At 41.4% G+C, this 19,593-nt stretch overlaps 1 protein-coding gene across 6 annotated transcripts; it reads right to left on the reverse strand.

Annotated features, from left to right (window-relative positions):
- Positions 1-873: 873 nt before the first annotated feature.
- TMEM19 (transmembrane protein 19) lies at positions 874-19,593 on the reverse strand. 6 transcript variants are annotated; one of them, XR_006550702.1, is made up of 8 exons: positions 18,046-19,584; positions 15,794-15,907; positions 6,405-6,542; positions 5,756-6,010; positions 3,969-4,178; positions 2,975-3,060; positions 2,202-2,450; positions 1,957-2,099 (listed from the first exon to the last, which is right to left on the reverse strand). XR_006550702.1 is itself a non-coding variant. In XM_006062144.3 (6 exons), exons 1-6 carry the CDS (start codon positions 18,173-18,175, stop codon positions 1,936-1,938), a joined length of 1,011 nt encoding a protein of 336 aa, XP_006062206.2. In that variant the 5' UTR covers positions 18,176-19,574; the 3' UTR covers positions 874-1,935. The 6 variants fall into 6 exon arrangements, 1 of the variants encoding a protein (XP_006062206.2); XR_006550704.1 differs by having other exon boundaries at positions 1,964-2,099; positions 2,251-2,450; XR_006550701.1 differs by lacking the exons at positions 2,202-2,450; positions 2,975-3,060 and adding an exon at positions 2,676-2,878 and having other exon boundaries at positions 1,962-2,099; positions 18,046-19,593.

Below are 19,593 nucleotides of genomic sequence, written 5' to 3' on the forward strand. Positions count from 1 at the left end.
CTGTCTGCATAAAAATGAAAAGCCCCATTCTTTGGAGACTTTTAGGTATGGGGTATTCTTTTTTTTTATTTATTTTTATTGAACTATAATTGATATACAACATTAATTTCAGGTATACAACATAATGATTTGACATTTGTATAAAGATATTCTTAATTTGGGGCTTCCCTAGTGGCTCAGTGGTAAAGAATCAGCCTGCCAATGCAGGAGACACAGGAGAAGCGGGTTCGATCCCTGTGTTGGGAAGATCCTCTGCAGCAGGAAATGGCAACCCACTCCAGTATTCTTGCCTGGAAAAATCCCATGGACAGAGGACGCTGGCAGGCTACAGTCCATCCACAGGGCTGTAAAGAGTCAAGCACGACTGAGTGACTGAGGACAGCATACTCTTATTTCATAGTTCTCAAACTGTTTAAACACTGGACTCTCCTAGGGAGTTTTCTAAAAATAACCCATGCATGGATCTCACTTTCAGACATTCTGATTTACTTGGTCTAAAGAGCGGCCTTGACAACAGTGTTTTTAAAAACTCCCTATTAAAATTGTGTTTAAAAACACAATTCTAAGGTGCGGCAGAGCTTTTAAAAGTCCCAATACTCAGTCTGTGTCCCAGACCACATAAATCAGAATTTTTGGGAGAAGCTCAGACTAAGTATTTCTTTAAAAAGATGTTCAGGTGATGTCAATGTATACACAAAGCAGATAGGTTGAGACCCACTGAGTTGCTTGGCTTAAGGCTTAAGTGTGTCAACTGTTTTTTAAAAAATTCTTCCTGAACCAAGTCATTTCTAGATAATTACTGAAGCAGTCACCAATAAAGAATTCTAAGCTTTCTCCACTCTGATAGTGGCTTATTCATGAATCTCTCCTCAATTTTTCTATGAATGCGCAAGCGGCAGGGGAAGAAAAATATTGAAATCACATGAGATATTTCAAAACACTTTTAGCACAACAATCCATACTATATTAAACTCCTTTAGCACTTCCATCAAACTGAAGAACTTAACTGAAAGTGGCATTCACTTTGGTTGAGGCTATAGTAGAGGACAGCGTACCTTAACAGGAAGTCACAGCATCTTCCAGTGAATTCTAGGACAGCAAATGAAACAATAATTGCACTAATTTTCCAGTGACTCTCACTGGTCAAGATGCTAATGTAAACCACATTCATAGACAAATTTCAAAGAAAGCTACAAAAAACCTTAAAGGTATTAAATTTAAGATAACTTCTGCTCAGAGACCAACTGAAATATATAGAAAGGTACACATTTTTTAGATCTCAGGTATCTCTTTTGCTTTTACTTAAAAATAATCTTTTTTGTGTGCATTCTAATGGTCACATGAAAAAGACATTTACTTTTTTTTCCATCACTAACTCTGAGGAAGGAAGAACAAATGTGGAGAAGACGCTGCAGCTCACCAGGAACCAAGCTCCACACTTTTTACAGTACGAAGTGGCAGGTAACGGGAAACATCCAGGATACTACACTTACGCAGGCTTCCGCACACATTCGTTTAAATACTTAAAACGGATATGACATCTGGGTAACTGGCAGGGAGGCATTTCTCCATCACAACTCAACCATTTAAAAATGTTATCACTTTTAGTCCCTTTGCTGATTTAAATAAACAAAACAAAATTTATATCTACCATGCAGGAACTTTCAGTTCAATATATTGGGACATTATAACTTCACTGTTCAAGTTCTATTCAGCAGAAGAAAAATAGCTAAATTGAGTCTTGTCTTTCACTGGGAAGATATTAGCTATTAGAAACGCATCACAGAGAGGAAAACTGGCATGCCATCATAATGGACTAGAGGAGGAACTGGCATTTCTGCTTTGTCATTACAGTTATTCTTCTTGGGACAAAACTTGGAATTGCAAGTTTAGCTAAATTCATCATAGTTTTAACTTTGGTAAATGAAATAAAGTTCACTGTCTAGGCCAAAAACCCCAAGCAGCTGTTGGGAGCAAGAGGGCTACGAGGACAGAAGTGAACAGATTCACGGCATTGTTGTCGAGGATGGGTTTCCCGGCTATGTACTTCACCTCCTTCCCTGGGCTGTTGACCACCATGCCAGTGCTTTCATCCAAACCTGGAATGAAAAAGAAGCGAATGAAGTGGAAAATCCAAATGACTTGATTTAAAAAAAACAACAGCAAAAACCAAATTAGCTTTCTCCTCTAAAGAAGCTAACCTTGCGAAGATTCTTGGCCATTCAAAGAATGACTTTAGTGGATACCTACACGGTGAGTGACACGGATCCCATGGTTACCAAAGGTGTCCTTGAAGAAGTGGGTCTCAGTACGCCTCAATACTGGTCTCTCAACAATGCTGGAGTTCTTTCAGAAGGAGAAGGGAGGCCTTGAACAGCAGAGGTGGCATGAAACTGGCAGATTGGGCTTGCCTTCCCAGGGGCTCCCCTCTAAGACCACATGGAAGGCTCCTGAAAGCAGGGGTCACCTTTGCAACCTCTACAATAGACAATAAGGCCCAGCAAGGTGCTCACACAAAGGAGGCACACAGAGATGAATCCAATCTGCCCCCCAGCCCACATTTTTTCCCAACCCACTCAATATCATCAGAAATTTCCAAGTAAGAACTCAGTTTAGAATAAAACCTAGGCGCTTTAAAATAAAAAGTGTAATGCATTGTGTGTTTGGTTACTGACCCTTTAGTATAAATTAAAATCCAACTGCTTCCTCCCAGCATCTAGATAAGACTAATGAAGCTGAGAGAGCAGATGTTTTGTTGGTGGAACCAGATTATACGGGGGTGTGAAGAGAGACTCGGAGCACTGTGTTTGGGGAACTGTCTGGAGACTTCCAGCCTCTTCACTGTATGAATCAAGGAGAAGATGTGGTTGGTCAGAGGCTGGAGCAAAGACACACCAAAGAGAACAAGTCGGTACACTGACATGACAGGAGAGCCTTAGGTGCAAAGCACAGAAAATGCTGGAGAAACGCTTACGTATCTTGATGCAGGACTAGCAGACATGACGTCACAGTAGAAAAGTACATCATCCATGTAGCGTCAGGTTAGCAGAAGAATTATTTCTCAAATGGATTTGGAAAACAAATGGAAAGAGGGGCATAAGACTGATCTGACTCCCAAAGTCTGCTTCCCTGAGATTAAAATCCCATAAGCAAATGCATCTGTCGCCTGCATGGTCATTCCCTGTATAGCTTCTACTCATTGCTCTGCAGGAATAATTCTCTGTCAGTCAGTTTACCACAAAAGAATAAGAAATTCAAAACTGTATTACAGACTTTGCCCTATTATTCTGGCTCCCTGAACAACCTGTGTCTTTGGGATTGTTTTTATTATCTTATCTCTCTTTTTTTCTTTTCCGTATTTCTTCTCCATTTCTTTCTCTCTCTTTTTTTTTTTTTTACACATTTATTTTGGTTTTGGCTGCACTGTGTCTCACTGTTTCGCATGGGCTCTCTCTAGCTGTGGAGAGTGGGAGCGTCCCTTCGTTCCGGCGTGCGGGCTTCTCAGCGTGCCGGCTCCTGGTGCAGAGCTCGGGCGAGCACAGCGGGTTTCGTGCTGGCACACAGGCCCGGCTGCTCCACGGCATGTGGGATCTTCAGACTCCTATCCACTGCACCACCAAGGAAGCCCCTGTCTCTTTTCTTTTGGTTTTAAGGACACATTTATTCAGTGTCATGATCATACTACTACCTTTAGCAATCAACCAGCAGCATAGGTGAAAAAAACAACCCTACATTAAATATCTCTGTTGTAATGCTTTCCACTTTCCACAGAAAAGAAACTAAAATAACTTGTTTACAATTAGTCAAAAATACAGTCCTAGAATTTTTTGTCCATAAACATGACATATCTATGATACGTCTAAAACATATCTTCTCTGAAGCGGCTAGGCACTGCTACCACTGTGTGTGGCTGAGTCCTCATCTCTTTAATACACCAATGAGTTGCAATAATAAGGTTATGTTCTTACCACTAAATTGCATGGTGGCTCCTAAATATGAATCCACAATTGATCCTAGTAATCCAGCCAGACCCCCAAATGCAATAATTGGCCACTGGGGAGCAGAAATGTCTAAATCGTTAACAAAAACCAACTGTGTGAGGAAGTAAGTGATGCCCACAAAGGTTCCACCAAGAAGACTGGAGGCAAGGCCCACCATCGTCACTCCTCCATTGGTCCCTAAAGAAGAACATGACAAAATCAGCTGGTGAACAATCAGCCAACACATGAAGTCAAAAGAAGCAAAACATCTGGTACCTGTCTAATCAAAAACAACTCAAAGAAAGGGTTCACTCTGATGCAATCCAAAGACCCTCCTACTTAGAAAGGAGGCTTTTCTCCTCAATAATTCCTGACATTTTCAGCAGTGAGTTTAGGAGAGCCAGGCTGCTTGGTTTCACTTTCAGTTCTGTCATTTCCAAGCTTGGTGACTGTGATGAAGTTATGTAACTTCTCTATGCCTTAGTTTACTTGTTTGTGAGATATAAACAATAAAAGGACCAATTCACATGGTTATTAAGACTGCTGCTGCTGCTGAGTCACTTCAGTCGTGTCCGACTCTGCGTGACCCCATAGATGGCAGCCCACCAGGCTCCCCCGTCCCTGGGATTCTCCAGGCAAGAACACTGGAGTGGGTTGCCATTTCCTTCTCCAATGCATGAAAGTGAAAAGTGAAAGTGAAGTTGCTCAGTCGTGTCCGACTCAGCAACCCCACGGACTGCAGCCTACCAGGCTCCTCCGTCCATGGGATTTTCCAGGCAAGAGCACTGGAGTGGGTCGCCATTGCCTTCTCCGATTATTAAGACTAAACAGTAATAATGGAGAGCAGTCAGAACACTGCTTTGCACAAAGCAGGTACTCAAATATATTAATTGTTATGTTGCAGCTGCTGATGATAATGAAGAGGCCAAAAGGAAGGAAAAAGGAGAAGAGAGGAGGAAATGGTGATAAAGCACTAGTAGTGGTAGTCCTATTAACAGCAGTAGCAATAGTTGATAACAATAATGGGGAAATGAGATACACATCGAAGCACTAACCACATAACAGGCTCCCAAGAGATACTCTACCATTTCTTTCCTTTTCCCTTCCTACTGATAAGCCTGCAGGTCAATCTCTATGTTTGCATACAATTTATCTAGGAGTTACTGCTGCTGCTGCTAAGTCACTTCAGTCGTGTCCGACTCTGTGGGACCCCATAGACGGCAGCCACCAGGCTCCCCCATCCCTAGGATTCTCCAGGCAAGAACACTGGAGTGGGTTGCCATTTCCTTCTCCAATCTAGGAGTTACTAATACTTCCTCAGATATTACTTATTATCACCAGTTTAATAGCCTATAGTCATTTTCCAATTAAGGGGGAAAATTGAAATTCTTTAAAAAAAAATTATTTATTTATTTGGCTGCGCTGGGTTTCAGTTTTGGCATGTGGGTCCTCACTCTTCCTTGTGGCATGCAGGATCTAACTCCCTGACCAGAAATGGAACTCAGACCTCCTGCACTGGGAGCATGGAGCTTTAGCCACTGGACCACTAGGGAAGACCCCAAACTGAAATTCTTAAGAGGCTTTTAAATAAGAAACACAATAAATCAAGAGGCTTTTTTTTTTGGCCACACTGTGTGTCATGAGGGATCTTAGATCCTGATCACAGATGGAACCCGGATCCCCTGCAGTGGAACCTCAGAGTCTTAACTACTGGATTGCCATGGAAGTCCCTGTTCACTTTTTTTTTTTTTAAAGAAACTTAAATAAAGACTCACCAACTGGAACTTTCTCCCAGGTTGTTATTAGCCTTGGCGTGCTTTTACTCAGAACAGGGCCAACTTCTGAAGCCCATGTGTCTCCAGCAGAGGAGGCCAGTGCAGCCAAGAGAGACAAACACATCCAGGAAGCAGTGTGCTGTTTGGAAAAATCTATTGGGATTTCCCCAGGGCCACTTTCTATCATGTACAGCAGGGCCAGCTCCGTGGGCACCGCGCCATTACAGAACACCTGAATCCAGTTTCTCTGCCCACCTAGGATCCAACAAGAAAATGAAGAGCACAAGGGTGTTTCCTCCTCAGGAGGAAAATCATGCAGGTACCTGTAACTGCTCCTAATTTACATTGTAGAATTTAAGAAAAGAAAAATGACTGTAATTTTTAAAATGACTAAAAGTGGGATGATAACACTGCCCACATTCTATATTGTTTCAGAATAATTAATGATAGACTTCAGTACTTCTAAAATTCTGCTGTTCTTGCTATCATGGTAAAGTAATAATAAACTATATCAGGCCACTACTTTAAGTAATTCTCATATAAAATTTATGTTTCATGAGTCTAAACAGGTTCTGATTAAAAGCTTATGATATGTTAAGATGAAATAAAAGTTACTAATTTAAGTGACATTAAATATAATTCATTTTACCTTCCTTGTATTCTGAATCTAGACGCTTCTTTGCTTCTCCCTTCCATTTAGTAAGTTTTGAGGAAGAAAGAAAAAATGTCACCAAAGAGGTGAAAAAGCTGAAATTTGCAATGGTTAGGATAAATCCAACCACGAGCCCTGAAAGAAACACATATATACAAAATTACACTTAGTCCATACACTAATACTGTGAAAAAAAAAGAATGAATTTTTTCAGTTATTTTCATATTAAAACTGGAAATGTTCATTTCTAATATATTTACATTTTTACCAACTAAGACATTACCAAACAGTATGCAATGGGAACCCACTCCAGTACTCTTACCTGGAAAATCCCATGGATGGAGGAGCCTGGTAGGCTACAGTCCACCGGGTCGCTAAGAGTCGGACATGACTGACTTCACTTTCACTTTTCACTTTCATGCATTGGAGAAGGAAATGGCAACCTACTCCAGTGTTCTTGCCTGGAGAATCCCAGGGATGGGGGAGCCTGGTGGGCTGCCATCTACGTGGTCGCACAGAGTCAGACCCGATTGAAGCGACTTAGCAGCAGCACAGTCTTTCAAGTTTCTATTTTTTACATTTCCCCTCCATACCTGGGATTTTTTTTCCACTTTACAAAAAATTCAGTAAATAGACCATCCAAGAGTGAATCTGGGAGAAAGAGGCACATAGAAAACAAATTCCAACATGACAGAAGTCTCTACTTATTAATAATTATTTTAAATGTAAATGGGTTAAGTGATCCAATCAAAAAAACAGAGACTGCAAAATGGATAAAAATACTGGTCCAACTATATACTGACTACAAGAGACTTGCTTTAAATCTAAAAACACAATGGGTTGAAAGAACTGAAAAAGATAATCCATGCAAATAAGTGACCAAAAGAGACCAGGGGTGGGTATACCAATATCAGACAAAACACACAAAATAGACAAGCTTAGAACTGTATTCATATGACATGATCATCTCTCTATATATATATTTTTAAGCATTTCTTTTCTTTCTGGCATAACAGAATGCTTGAGGCTCATCTTAAACCTACTTTGCCCCAGCCCTGAAACCAGCCATTTCTCTGAGGAGCTCTGGTTCATTCCACTGGGGAATGGATGCTGCTAAGTCACTTCAGTCGTGTCCGACTCTGTGCGACCCCATAGACGGCAGTCCACCAGGCTCCCCCGTCCCTGGGATTCTCCAAGCAAGAACACTGGAGTAGGTTGCCATTTCCTTCTCCAATGCATGAAAGTGAAAAGTGAAAGTGAAGTTGCTCAGTCGTGTCCAACTCTTAGCAACCCCCTGGACTGCAGCCTACCAGGATCCTCCGTCCATGGGATTTTCCAGGCAAGAGTACTGGAGTGGGGTGCCATTGCCTTTTCCAGGGAATGGATATTAGAGGTCAAAATCTAGGCTCATGGTCTTTCCATGTCTACTGAGATATATTTGCTTTTTGTGGATAAAGCAAGTGAATACACACACAGAAATATACACTCATGCATATATATTCATGCACATAGATGAGTACTTCCAGCCTGGCATTTTCCGAGAATGTGGCGAGCACATTCAGGCACAGCTATCTTCTATGGCCCTATCCAGGCTACCTGCTAGTATAATATTACTAACTACAACCTCTTCCACTCCTAACTGCATGGTGGACAATCTCTGCTCTCTGTAACTCTTAAGTTAAATATATTCAGTTTTGCTATATGAAATTTTTATTAAATAAAACAACAAAACACTGCTAAGTAACAGAATAGATATTAAACAATTAAGTATGCTACTATGTATTTAATAATTTAAGTATTAAAGAACAGAACAAGGGCCCAGATTCCTATTTCTGAAGTAATTCCTTCCATCAGTTAGCTCAAGCTAGACTGATTCATCAGTCACTGAATTACTTGATTATTGGCATTTTAATTGAGAGTGCAAGAAACAGGATAATGCTGTATAAAGTACTAATAAAGTAATAAAGTGCTTCACCTCTGGAGCTGAACATTCTGAAGTTAAAACCTCAACTGCTGCACTTACTATTGAATAACTAGATGTTACCTAACTTTAAGCTTCAGTTTCTCGTTAGTGTATTAATAATAATAATAATTCCTACCTCACTGGCTTACTGTGAAAAGTTAAATGAGATAATTTTAATAATATGCTTACTATATAAGCCAGCACGTAGGAGGTCCTTAATAAATGTTAATGAGGATCATTGGCAATAACATTAAATAGCAGTTACAGTGGCAAAACCTCAATAATCACATTATTGTTGCAATTATGATTATTATTGTAATAATAATAATGATGTTATTATGTTATCCAACTTTTAAGTCTTTTCAATTGTTTCTTTAATATATTACACAAGCAGCACACATGTGGGCCTCCCTGGTGTCTCAGTGATTAAGAATCCACCTGCCAATGCAGGTAACATGGCTTTGATTCCTGAGTCAGGAAGATCCCCTGGAGAAAAGTGAAAGTTGCTCAGCCATGTCCAACCCAGGCTACCCACGCCATGGCATTCTCCAGGCGAGAATACTGGAGTGGGTAGCGTTTCCCTTCTCCAGGGGATCTCCCCAACCCAGGGATCAAACCCAGGTATCCCGCATTGCAAGTGGATTTTTTACCAACTGAGCTATCAAGGAAGGCCTGCCCTCCCAGGAGAAGGAAATGATAACCCACTCCAGTATTCTTGCCTGGAAAATCCCACTGACAGAGGAGCCTGGTGGGCTATAGTCCACGGGGTCACAAACAGTTGGGCACAGCTGAGCAAATGTGCACACATGCTCGCAGTACACAAGCGCCGGAGAGGAAAGCCAAAACATACGGAGGTATATGAAGCAACAGTCAGTGTCTTTCTCCCTCACCACCACCATGCCCCGTCCTTCTCCAGGGGGCTGCCCTGTACTTCAGCCACCTCAAAATACCACTTGAAGCAATCAGTGTTTGAGTTGAGGATAGGTTCAGAATGAGGAATAAATTGAAGGCAACGTGCTTCAAAGGAATGATTTCTTTGATGTAGTCTAAAAATCTTAGAATTTTTTGTATCTCCCAGTTATGTCTGAACTTTTAGATTAGTAACTGCTGTTTCCAGCGCATGTCTATTCCACCTCCTCAACCCACCTCTAACATCTCTAATGGTTCCTCAGTGCTAAGGACTTAATACGTGTAACAAACAATGGGAGGCTTTCAAAGAATGTGAAGACTCAAGGATTATGGCTATCTTCTGAATTTAAAACATGTTAATTCTGTAACTGGCGGATGTGATCTGGGGAAGTGAAACAACGCTGTCTATATATAGCTCTGACAGAGGGAATCAGTCAGTTCAGTCGCTCAGTTGTGTCCAACTCTTTGCCACCCCATGGACTGCAGCACGCCAGGCCTCCCTGTCCATCACCAACTCCCAGAGTTTACTCAAACCCATGTCCATTGAGTCTGTGATGCCATCCAGCCATCTCATCCTCTGTTGTCCCTTCTCCTCCCACCTTGAATCTTTCCCAGCATCAGGGTCTTTTCAAATGAGTCAGCTCTTCACATCAAGTGGCCAAAGTATTGGAGTTTCAGCTTCAGCATTAGTCCTGCCAATGAATATTCAGGACTGATTTCTTTTAGGATGGACTGGTTGGATCTCCTTGCAGTCCAAGGGACTCTCAAGAGTCTTCTCCAACACCACAGTTCAAAAGCATCAATTCTTTGGCGCTCAGCTTTCTTTATAGTCCAACTCTCACATCCATACATGACTACTGGAAAAACCATACCTTTGACTAGACGAACCTTTGTTGACAAAGAAATGTCTCTGCTTTTTAATAAACTGTCTCGGTTGGGCATAACTTTTCTTCCAAGGAGCAAGCGTCTTTTAATTCATGGCTGCAGTCACCATCTGCAGTGCTTTTGGAGCCCCCAAAAATAAAGTCTGTCACTGTTTCCACTGTTTGTTTCCCTATCTATTTGCCATGAACTGATGGGACCAGATGCCATGATTTTAGTTTTCTGAATGTTGAGCTTTAAGCCAACTTTTTCACTTTCCTCTTTCACTTTTATCAAGAGGCTCTTTAGCTCTTCTTTGCTTTCTGCCATAGGGGTAGTGTCATCTGCATATATGAGGTTATTGATATTTCTCCCGGCAATCTTGATCCCAGCTTGTGTTTCATCTAGCTTGGCATTTCAAATGATGTACTCTGCATATAAGTTAAATAAGCAGGCTGACAATATACAGCCTTGATGTACTCCTTTCCTAATTCGGAAGCAGTCTGCTATTCCATGTCCAGTTCTAACTGATGCTTCTTGACCTGCATACAGATTTCTCAGAAGGCAGGTCAGGTGGTCTGGTATTCCCATCTCTTGAAGAATTTTCCACAGTTGTTGTGATGCACACAGTCAAAGGCTTTGGCATAGTTAATAAAGCAAAAATAGATGTTTTTCTGGAACTCTCTTGCTTTTTGATGATCCAACGGATGTTGGCAATTTGATCTCTGGTTCCTCTGCCCTTTCTAAATCCAGCTTGAACATGTGGAAGTTCTCGGTTCACAAACTGCTGAAGCCTGGCTTGGAGAATTTTGAGCATTACTTTGCTAGCGTGTGAGATGAATGCAACTGTGTGGTTGTTTGAGCATTCTTTGGCATTGCCTTTCTTTGGGATTGGAATGAAAACTGACTTTTCCATTCCTGTGGCCACTGCTGAGTTTTCCAAATTTGCTGGCATATTGAGTGCAGCACTTCCACAGCATCACCTTTTAGGATTTGAAATAGCTCAACTGGAATGCCATCCTCTCCACTAGCATCCTCTCCATTTGTTCATAATGATGCTTCCTAAGGCCCACTTGACATTCCAGGATGTCTGGCTCTAGGTGAGTGATCACACCATCGTGATTATCTGGGTTGTGAAGATCTTTTTTGTACAGTTGTTCTGTGTATTCTTGCCATCTCTTCTTAGTATCTTCTGCTTCTGTTAGGTCCATGCCATTTCTGTCCTTCACTGTGACCATCTTTGCATGAAAAGTTACCTTGGTATCTGCAATTTTCTTGAAGAGATCTCTAGGCTGCTAGTTACCTAGAATTGCAACCAAAGGGGCCTGGGAATAATCTCTGGGAGGCAGAAAAGGGAAAGGTATGATTGTAATTTTTTAATCTAATAAACTCAAATCTAATCAATTATATCATATATACTATTGCCTAGAAAAAGGCTGTGAGAATCAAAAGAAGGCTGGTTAGCCCAAAATATAGAATATGAAGGCCAAGAGAACCAGAGTTTGGCAGACTTGAATACTATATCAAGGTCAGGACTCTCTGAACTATGCATTTGCATTACTGACTGTTTCTCAGTAAGGTGTGTCTATGCCGTTGTGTCCGACTCTTTCCGACCCACGGACCACAGCCTGCCAGGCTCCTCTGTCTGTGGGATTTTTCCTGACAAGAATACTGGAGTGGGTTGCCATTTCCTCCTGCAGGGGATCTTCCTCATCCAGGGATTGAACCCATGTCTCCCAATTCTCCTGCACTGGCAGGCAGATTCTTATACCACTGAGCCACCTGAAAAGCAACCTTCTAAATACAAGCTGACTTCTCAACTGGCCTGACCTGAATAGTGATGTTTGTACCCAGTTGGCCCAGGAGTTCTATATTTAATCAGATTAATAAAGTATCACTCTGGCTCATTGATTAGTCCCTTGTGGCAGTAGGTAACATAAACCAGTTTTCCTTGGCTCTGATCAATTCTGGGTACCTGACTGAATGAGATTTCTATTTGAAAAGACTGAAAACCGTACCTGAACTATGATAACCAAAGAGGTAAGGCCACTCTTGTGAGACCACATGAAGCACAACCACTGGCCTTTTCTGACAACACCCCACTGGCTGTGTACTCCTATCACCCTTACAGCATCTTCTTCCTGGGCCTAAATGCCTCAAACACCTCCTACTTCTCATCTGCTTCCCCTGACTAGAAATGCAAGCTCTTTGACAGTGGAATTTTTACCTATTTTCTTCATTTCTTAGTCTTCAGTGCCCAAAACAGTGTCTGGCAAACTAAATATTTATTGCAGGAATGAATTAAAAAAAGCAAAAATCACTAAACCCGAGAGTCTTGACAAGTGAAATTAAATTTAAACTTGTCAAGAGATTGATGACAAATTATTTACACAGACATGTTCAAAGGAACACACTGAATAACTAGACTGGAGCAGATCACTGGCACAGTGCTTTAAAGCCCTATGTGATCCTCTCCTTATTCTAGAAGTATTCTTTCTCTTGAGGGGACGAGAGCACTCCAAATACCCAGATCCTGAGGATGTTCTGAAACCCTTCTCAGTTCAAAGCACACTAAAGACATGCTATGGCAAAACTGAGTAAAATCCCTATGACTATAATAGTAATTGTGGAAGGAAAACAATACTAACGTTTACAGATACATATTTTAAGTGCCAGGTCCTATGCTAATCATCTTATACGTGTGACTCCTCACGATGAGTCAGTGCTATAGACGTTATTATTCCTTCTCATTTTACAGCTGGGTAGTCATGAAGACGAAGTTTAAGTGACTTGCAGTCACACGTTAGGACAGATTTCCCAAGTACGATGATATACTTTAAATCAACAGTACAGTTTTTTTATCCTTAAAGGGAAAAGAAGCTCCAAACAAAAAAGATACCAACTTTCTACAGAATGAGTAATTAGGTAGAGAGTGGAGGTTTTAAAATCCATCCACACGTATTCCCCAAGCACTGCTAGAACAGTGCCCAGCACCACTCAAACAGCACGGGGCACAGAAGCGCACGTGCGGTCTGTCTGGGGGCGGTCTACCGTATAAGACTTCACAGACTAGAGAGATATGGTGTCCCACACATTTCGTTGTTTGAGCCTCACCAAGAAGCCCATAAGGACCTATTTCATGAAGAAAGTGAGGCTCAGAGGAGATAGGTGCCGTGGCCAAGTTCACAGAGAGAGAGGTGGCAATGCCAGGATTCAAATGTTTATCTTCTATTTCTAAATCAAGCCAAGTAGGAGAGGAATAGAGGCCAAATGGCTAGAAGGCAGAAAAGGAAATGGTAGCAGGAAAGAAAAGAAAGTGGAGATCAGAAAAGTAAGAGGAGAAAACAGGATAATAAACAGCATGGAAGTCAAAGAAAGACAGCACTTCAAGAACTTGATGCTTCTTCCCACAGGTCAAGAACGATAAAAACCAAGGCAAGGCTGCCCAAGAAAAAACATTTTTAGCAAAGCCTAACTCTATATTATTATATTTAATCAGAGATTGTTCAAATTGTTTGGTATAGATGAGTTAGTACTGTCAAAGTGCTAACAATAAATTTCTCAATTTCTCAACAGAACTTGAAGAGTGTATCTCAGTTTTGAAGAACGAGAATGAGCATGATTCCCCGAGGACCTGTGCCTAATAATGGTAATCACCCTATACATGCCGGCTATGTGTCTAGGCACTGAGCTAAAAACTTCACAGAAGTTATTTCATTCTTGCTGCAACTCTAAGAATGAAATGAGGGGTAGATCAGAATTTTGTGGGTCTTGAAGCTTATAAATCGGGAGCCTGCTTTTTTTTTTTTTAAATCTTTTACCTCTGAAAAATTTACAAAACAAGAGGACCATGAGAGCACATTGCTAGGGCCCTTCCTAGGACTTTGAAAGGTACTACTGGAAATGAGGTGCCATGGAGTTTAAGCTGTTGCTTTCATGGTGTTGTCCTTCTCTAGATTGGATATTTTTAATGCACAGGAAGCACTTATTCATCTTCTGAGTCCTTAAAAAGTTGAAGTATAGTTGATTTACAAAGGCATGTTAATTTCTAGGTTAGATGTTAAAAACCCTCTTCTCTGAAGAGAAAACTGAGGTACAGGGAGGTTAAGTGACTTTCTCAAAGTCCCACGACTTTCCTAGCCATTATTCAGACTCATCTTGCTTGATTCTAGTGTTTGTTCTTTTACCTATCAGACTATCTTACCTCTGTGAAGGCCCACTCTAGTTCATAAAAGTTTATAAAATCTCTGCTGTATGTGAACACAGAAGAGAGCACGTTTACAATACATTAGGGCTAATGATGAGCAGCCACTTGAAGGCTGGGTAGACAGCTTTGAGACCTGCCAGTTCTAAATATCAGCATCGTGTAGTGATCCCAGCCTATAGGACGTATTTGAGGGGAATCCTCATGTCTTGGGGCTTATACCATTGGCAGAATATGAAAATCCCAAAGTCATATCAGATCCCATCACTCCTCTGGTTTGAGACAGGGGGATTCTAGCTTGGGATAAAATCTTTTTTGTGCCCCACAGCCCTGTATTATCTGGCCATTGCATCTTTCTTTAATGTTTATCTCTGATGACTTTTCCAGTCGAATGAGTCTTATTCTCACTCCCAAACGAACCAGGCTTGAACATGTCAGGGCCTTTCTGCTTGTTTTGTCAAGCCTGGAACATGCTTCTTGCAGTTCTTCTCATATCTGACTTTTTTAGGTCCCAGTTCAAAACTATCTCTTTAACACAAAAGTTAATCCTGAGCCTATTCACAGAAAAATGTCCCACATTCCCCAATATTCACACTTTATTATCTTTAATTTTTCTCATAAACTTTATCATTATATGTAAAGGTTTATGTATTTTATTATCTATCTGTACTAAAGAATAGAAGTTCCATACAATCTGAAACTTGCCCTCGTTCACAGCTATTCCCCAGTTTCTAGCAGAGTGGCACACAGTAAATGCTTAATAAGTATCTGCCAGAAGAATAAATCAATGGCCTGTCCTCATCGCAATTCTAAAGACTTGAGAATACTCAGCTGGGACTACTCTGCTTGAGGCTACTAATAGTAATTTCCAAGTGCTATTCTTCCCCAAATGGGCTTCCCAGGTGGCTCAGTGGAAAATAATCTGCCTGCAGTGCAGGAGATGCAAAAGACGTGGGTTCAGTCCCTGGATAGGGAAGATCCCCTGGAGCAGGAAATGGCAACAGGCTCTAGTACGCTTGCCTGGAGAATCCCATGGACAGAGGAGCCTGGCAGGCTACAGTCCCTGGGGTCCCTGGGCTGTACTGCTGGACATGACTGAGCACATTCTTCCCAATGGCTCCTCCATTTACCTTGAGGTAAAATGCTCCAATGTGTCTGCCTGCAGAAAATGTAATACAACTCAGGAGCTGAGTCATCAAGGTCCTCAAAAGTCTAGCCCACTAATTTACTTGTTATCAACTACAAAGTTCAATTTGTTAGGAAGGATATGTTAGTATCCGAAATTCTGGCAGAATAGGAATGGCGAACAATGCATAACTTTATCATTGTCTACACTAAGTAACATTGTGATTTATAGTCTCATATGTTCAGAATTTAGAAACCACATGTTTAAATTACATAAGCAAGCAAGCAATTATTATATGCCAAACGTTCAAAAGAAAAACATACCTCCTAAAGCCCCACTGTGATCTAGACTTTTCTTCTTAAAGCCATTAGAGACGATCAAAACAGGAACAACAACAGAAAACAGCCAACGCCAGGGAGAAACAGGCTGAAAGTCACCTGGAAAATTATAGAAGTAGAGCATAAATTGTGTCAGGTCTACACAGATTAGTCTTGGGTGCAAGCTTTGATAACTGTATTCTGGATTAAAATACTGTTGTAAGCAGAGAAACTGAGATGAAGCCACCAAAGTGAAATATTTACGTTGAAACTTGTCTAAGAGAGACAATCCTACTGGTGAGTGACAAAATAAGTCCTGTCTAAGTTTTAAGAACCATTTACAACTATTTATAATAATGGGTATTTGATACATATTTGAAGATGTGAAATGCATTTCTGGTTCTTTCTTTGGAAATCAGGCACATATTCAACCTCAAGAACTGCACAGAACAAACAGGATCCAATTTTTTTTTAACATGATCCAATTATTCCTCTCTCTGCCTTTCACAGAGATTTCTTAAAAAGGTAACATTCCCACAGGCTACATACACACCTCAGGATTCAAAGGTTAGCAACTGATTTTTCCAAAGGTGGCATCCTTTGTTTTGTTTCGGCTAGCATAATTTTTTTTCAGATAATTGAGTCAATAAAGATTAGGAAATTTAGTATAAAAAATCCAGACTCTTGTTTCCTGTTTTAAAACCTGGATGTTCAGGCTCACAAGGCAGAACTGACTACAGAGGAAGAGAAACCACCTCCTTTAGACCATTCATGGCGTTACCATTTAAAGTCCCCCCTTTAAAAGTGATTATAAATGTGAACTATTGCTTGTGCCCACATTTCTACCAAAAATTGGAAAATGTTATAGTAACTATAAATGGAGCATAACTTTTAAAAATTATGACTCACTTTATTGTACACCTGTAACATATAATATTGTACATCAACTAAAACAATAAAATTTTTAAAAAATGAAAAAAAAAGGAAAATGGAAGACAAAGAGGGTGAAACGTTAAAAAAAAAATTGGGAAAATCCTATTTCTAGAAGTGCAAACTGTTCTCATGTGCTTAACATGCAAAGAAAAGCCTTGGACAGCTTCACTTACCTGCATTAGGTGCCTGGTTCCAAGGGGTCACTTACATTTACAAATCCTGGCTTATTCTATTTAGTTTAAGTCATAGTTAACACTGCCCCAAGAAAGGGCAGTGTTACTTACTTACCTTCCTCCCCAAGCCCTCATTCCCTACTGAATGAACAGCCAGAAATCTGTATCTTGGAAAACACTAGATTATTCACACATTTCTTTGCAAAACGACTAAGGTCTAAAATGGCAATCACTTATAACCATTTATTGGAGAGGGCAATGGCACCCCACTCCAGTACTCTTGCCTGGAAAATCCCATGGACAGAGGACCCTGGTGGGCCGCAGTCCATGGGGTTGCTAAGAGTCGGACACGACCGAGCGACTTCACTTTCACTTTTCACTTTTATGCATTGGAGAAGGAAATGGCAACCCACTCCAGTGTTCTTGCCTGGAGAATCCCAGCGACGGGGGAGCCTGGTGGGCTGCCGTCTATGGGGTCGCACAGAGTCGGACACGACTGAAGCGACTTAGCAGTAGCAGACTTAGCAGCATAAGCATTTATAAGTTTACTTTCTCTATTTTTCACTTTTCCTTTCAACTGAACAGTATTCTGTTTTTATAAAGGGGTATCAAGGAATCTGTACAAAAGCATACTTGTGCTCTACAGCAGCTTCAAAACCTTCAAGTTCTGAGTTCAGAGTACCTCATATTTATGCAACTTGGCTTCAGGCTTTAAAACAATTTTGCTCCTCGGCAGTGACCAAACAGCAGGCAAATCTTCCAAATCTCCAAATGTGAACACTGTGTCGTTTATTTTCATTTTTTTTTAACAGGACACATGAAACTGATGAACTTTATGAATATTCTTATTAAAAGTATCACTGCAATTGCTTTGCAAAATTATGTTTCACTTCACTTGCTTTTCATCAAGATAGATGTAACAATTACATAAAATATAAAACATATTTTGGAACAGGTATAACTAGTAAGACAAGCAATATTAAAGCTTTAAAACGTTCAAGGTATATTTCCATGTTAGTAAATCCAAGTCAGGCCACAGAAGTTAAATAAACACAACAGTTTATACCCCTTCAGAGGACACGAGTTTTGACCTTCAAAATGGGACATTCTAACTTTCACCGATTAAAGACAAATTAGAACATTCATACTCACCATAATAGGTGCTTGCAGTCATAGACATAATCCAGAAAGCTGAAGAAATGCAAATGATCAGGCTCAATATAACTATATTAGTTATCATCTTTATGTATTTTTTGTACGTATTGTCGTCAAGATCTCGCATGAAAAATAGAGATATAAACACCTGGGGAAGAAACTATCTCGCGTTTCGGAGAGAAATAAAGTCAGTTAAGTGGCCAGCAAAATATTCGTATAGAGGCGAACATAAATGCTAACATTTGTCACCAGTCGAGAAAACAGTATAAACCGACACTGTTTCTAGATACTGGGCTGAGCACTGCCGCGGGAGCTTAGGCGAGGAAATCAAGCCGCACCCGTGATGGGCGCCTGCTCGCAGAGCTCGGATACTTCACACTTGAACTTCACCGCCGCGAACGGGAAAGGGAAGCGGGGGCAGCCAAGCAGAGGCCTGGGGCGGCGAGCTCCGCCTTCCCCGCCCACCCGTGGGAGGGAGGCCGGGCGCCCGCGGCGCGAAGGGGCGGGACGCGGGACTAGGATGCGGAGTGTCCCGGCGGCGAGTCCCGCCAAACCGCGCGTGGTCGCTCCGCGCGGCAGCCCGCGCGGCTCTAGAGGCCTGGTCCAGTCGGCCGGGCGCAAGGCTCCCGGATCTCCGCCCGCGCCTGCCCTCTCTTCTGCGTCCGAGACGCGCCTCCTGCGCGCATGCTCCGCGGCCACCGCGGGCGTGGCTTCGCTCACAAGAGCGTTTAAAGGGCGGCTCCAAGGGCAGGTAGGCCTGGAGGATCCCGCAAGCGAGTGCCGACGTTAGTGTCCTGTGCGTTTGTAGTGCTTTTTAGAATCTAGGCAGTTGGAACACCATATAAAGGTCTTGCGTTTGAGGTCATCCCCAAGCGCGGAAAAGTGAAACTGCCACCATGAGAGTAAGAGAAATGAAGGCAAGTGGATTGAGATCCAGTTAAGTCCATGTCAAGCATCAAATTCGGATGAATTGTTCATGCCATACAATATTAACGGGCTTTTTAGGGGAAGGGGACATATTGGGCTGTAGAAAGGGAATTTTGACTGAGAACGTCGTTTAAAAACAATGTCGTTCTGTAAGGTGCTGGACACTGTTGGCCACTGGAGATACTCAGATAGCTCCACATAGCTCATGTTATTGAACTCTCAAACAGTTACTGTCTGGAACTGTGGGAAATCTGTTCCCACACCTCTCCTATTTGAGGTCTGAATTCAGTCAGTTCACTTAGAAAGCAGAACAGCTTGTCATCATTAAAAATCTGAATCTTGTGACTTCACATTTTATTTCAAATTAATTTTTATTTGCTGAGTTATCAGTAATTGATAATTACATTATATTCTGAACTTTTCCCGCTAATTGCTGACAGTGTAAGCAGCAGCAGCAACTCATTTTCAGACATAATACCCAAATGTGTTTTAACCTGTTAAGAGTAATAACTTTTTGAAAACACAGTGTTATATGCAAAGACTATTTAAAACGCTTTCTTTTGGAAAGTAAGTGAAAGTCGCTCAGTCATCTCCTACTCTTGCGACCCCATGGACTAT

Source organism: Bubalus bubalis, chromosome 4, assembly GCF_019923935.1.
Source record: "Bubalus bubalis isolate 160015118507 breed Murrah chromosome 4, NDDB_SH_1, whole genome shotgun sequence".
In the NCBI taxonomy this organism is placed as follows: domain Eukaryota; kingdom Metazoa; phylum Chordata; class Mammalia; order Artiodactyla; family Bovidae; genus Bubalus; species Bubalus bubalis.

What these genes read in the sequence shown, in the direction of transcription:
- TMEM19 (XM_006062144.3), bottom strand. Translation starts at nt 18,175, where the DNA reads ATGCGAGATCTTGACGACAATACGTACAAAAAATACATAAAGATGATA. An exon ending in AGATTCAGAATACAAGGAAG is followed by an intron (nt 6,011 to 6,404) that starts GTAAAATGAATT and finishes GTTGGATCCTAG; the next exon opens with GTGGGCAGAGAAACTGGATT. An exon ending in CTGGGAGAAAGTTCCAGTTG is followed by an intron (nt 4,179 to 5,755) that starts GTGAGTCTTTAT and finishes GTTCTTCTTTAG; the next exon opens with GGACCAATGGAGGAGTGACG.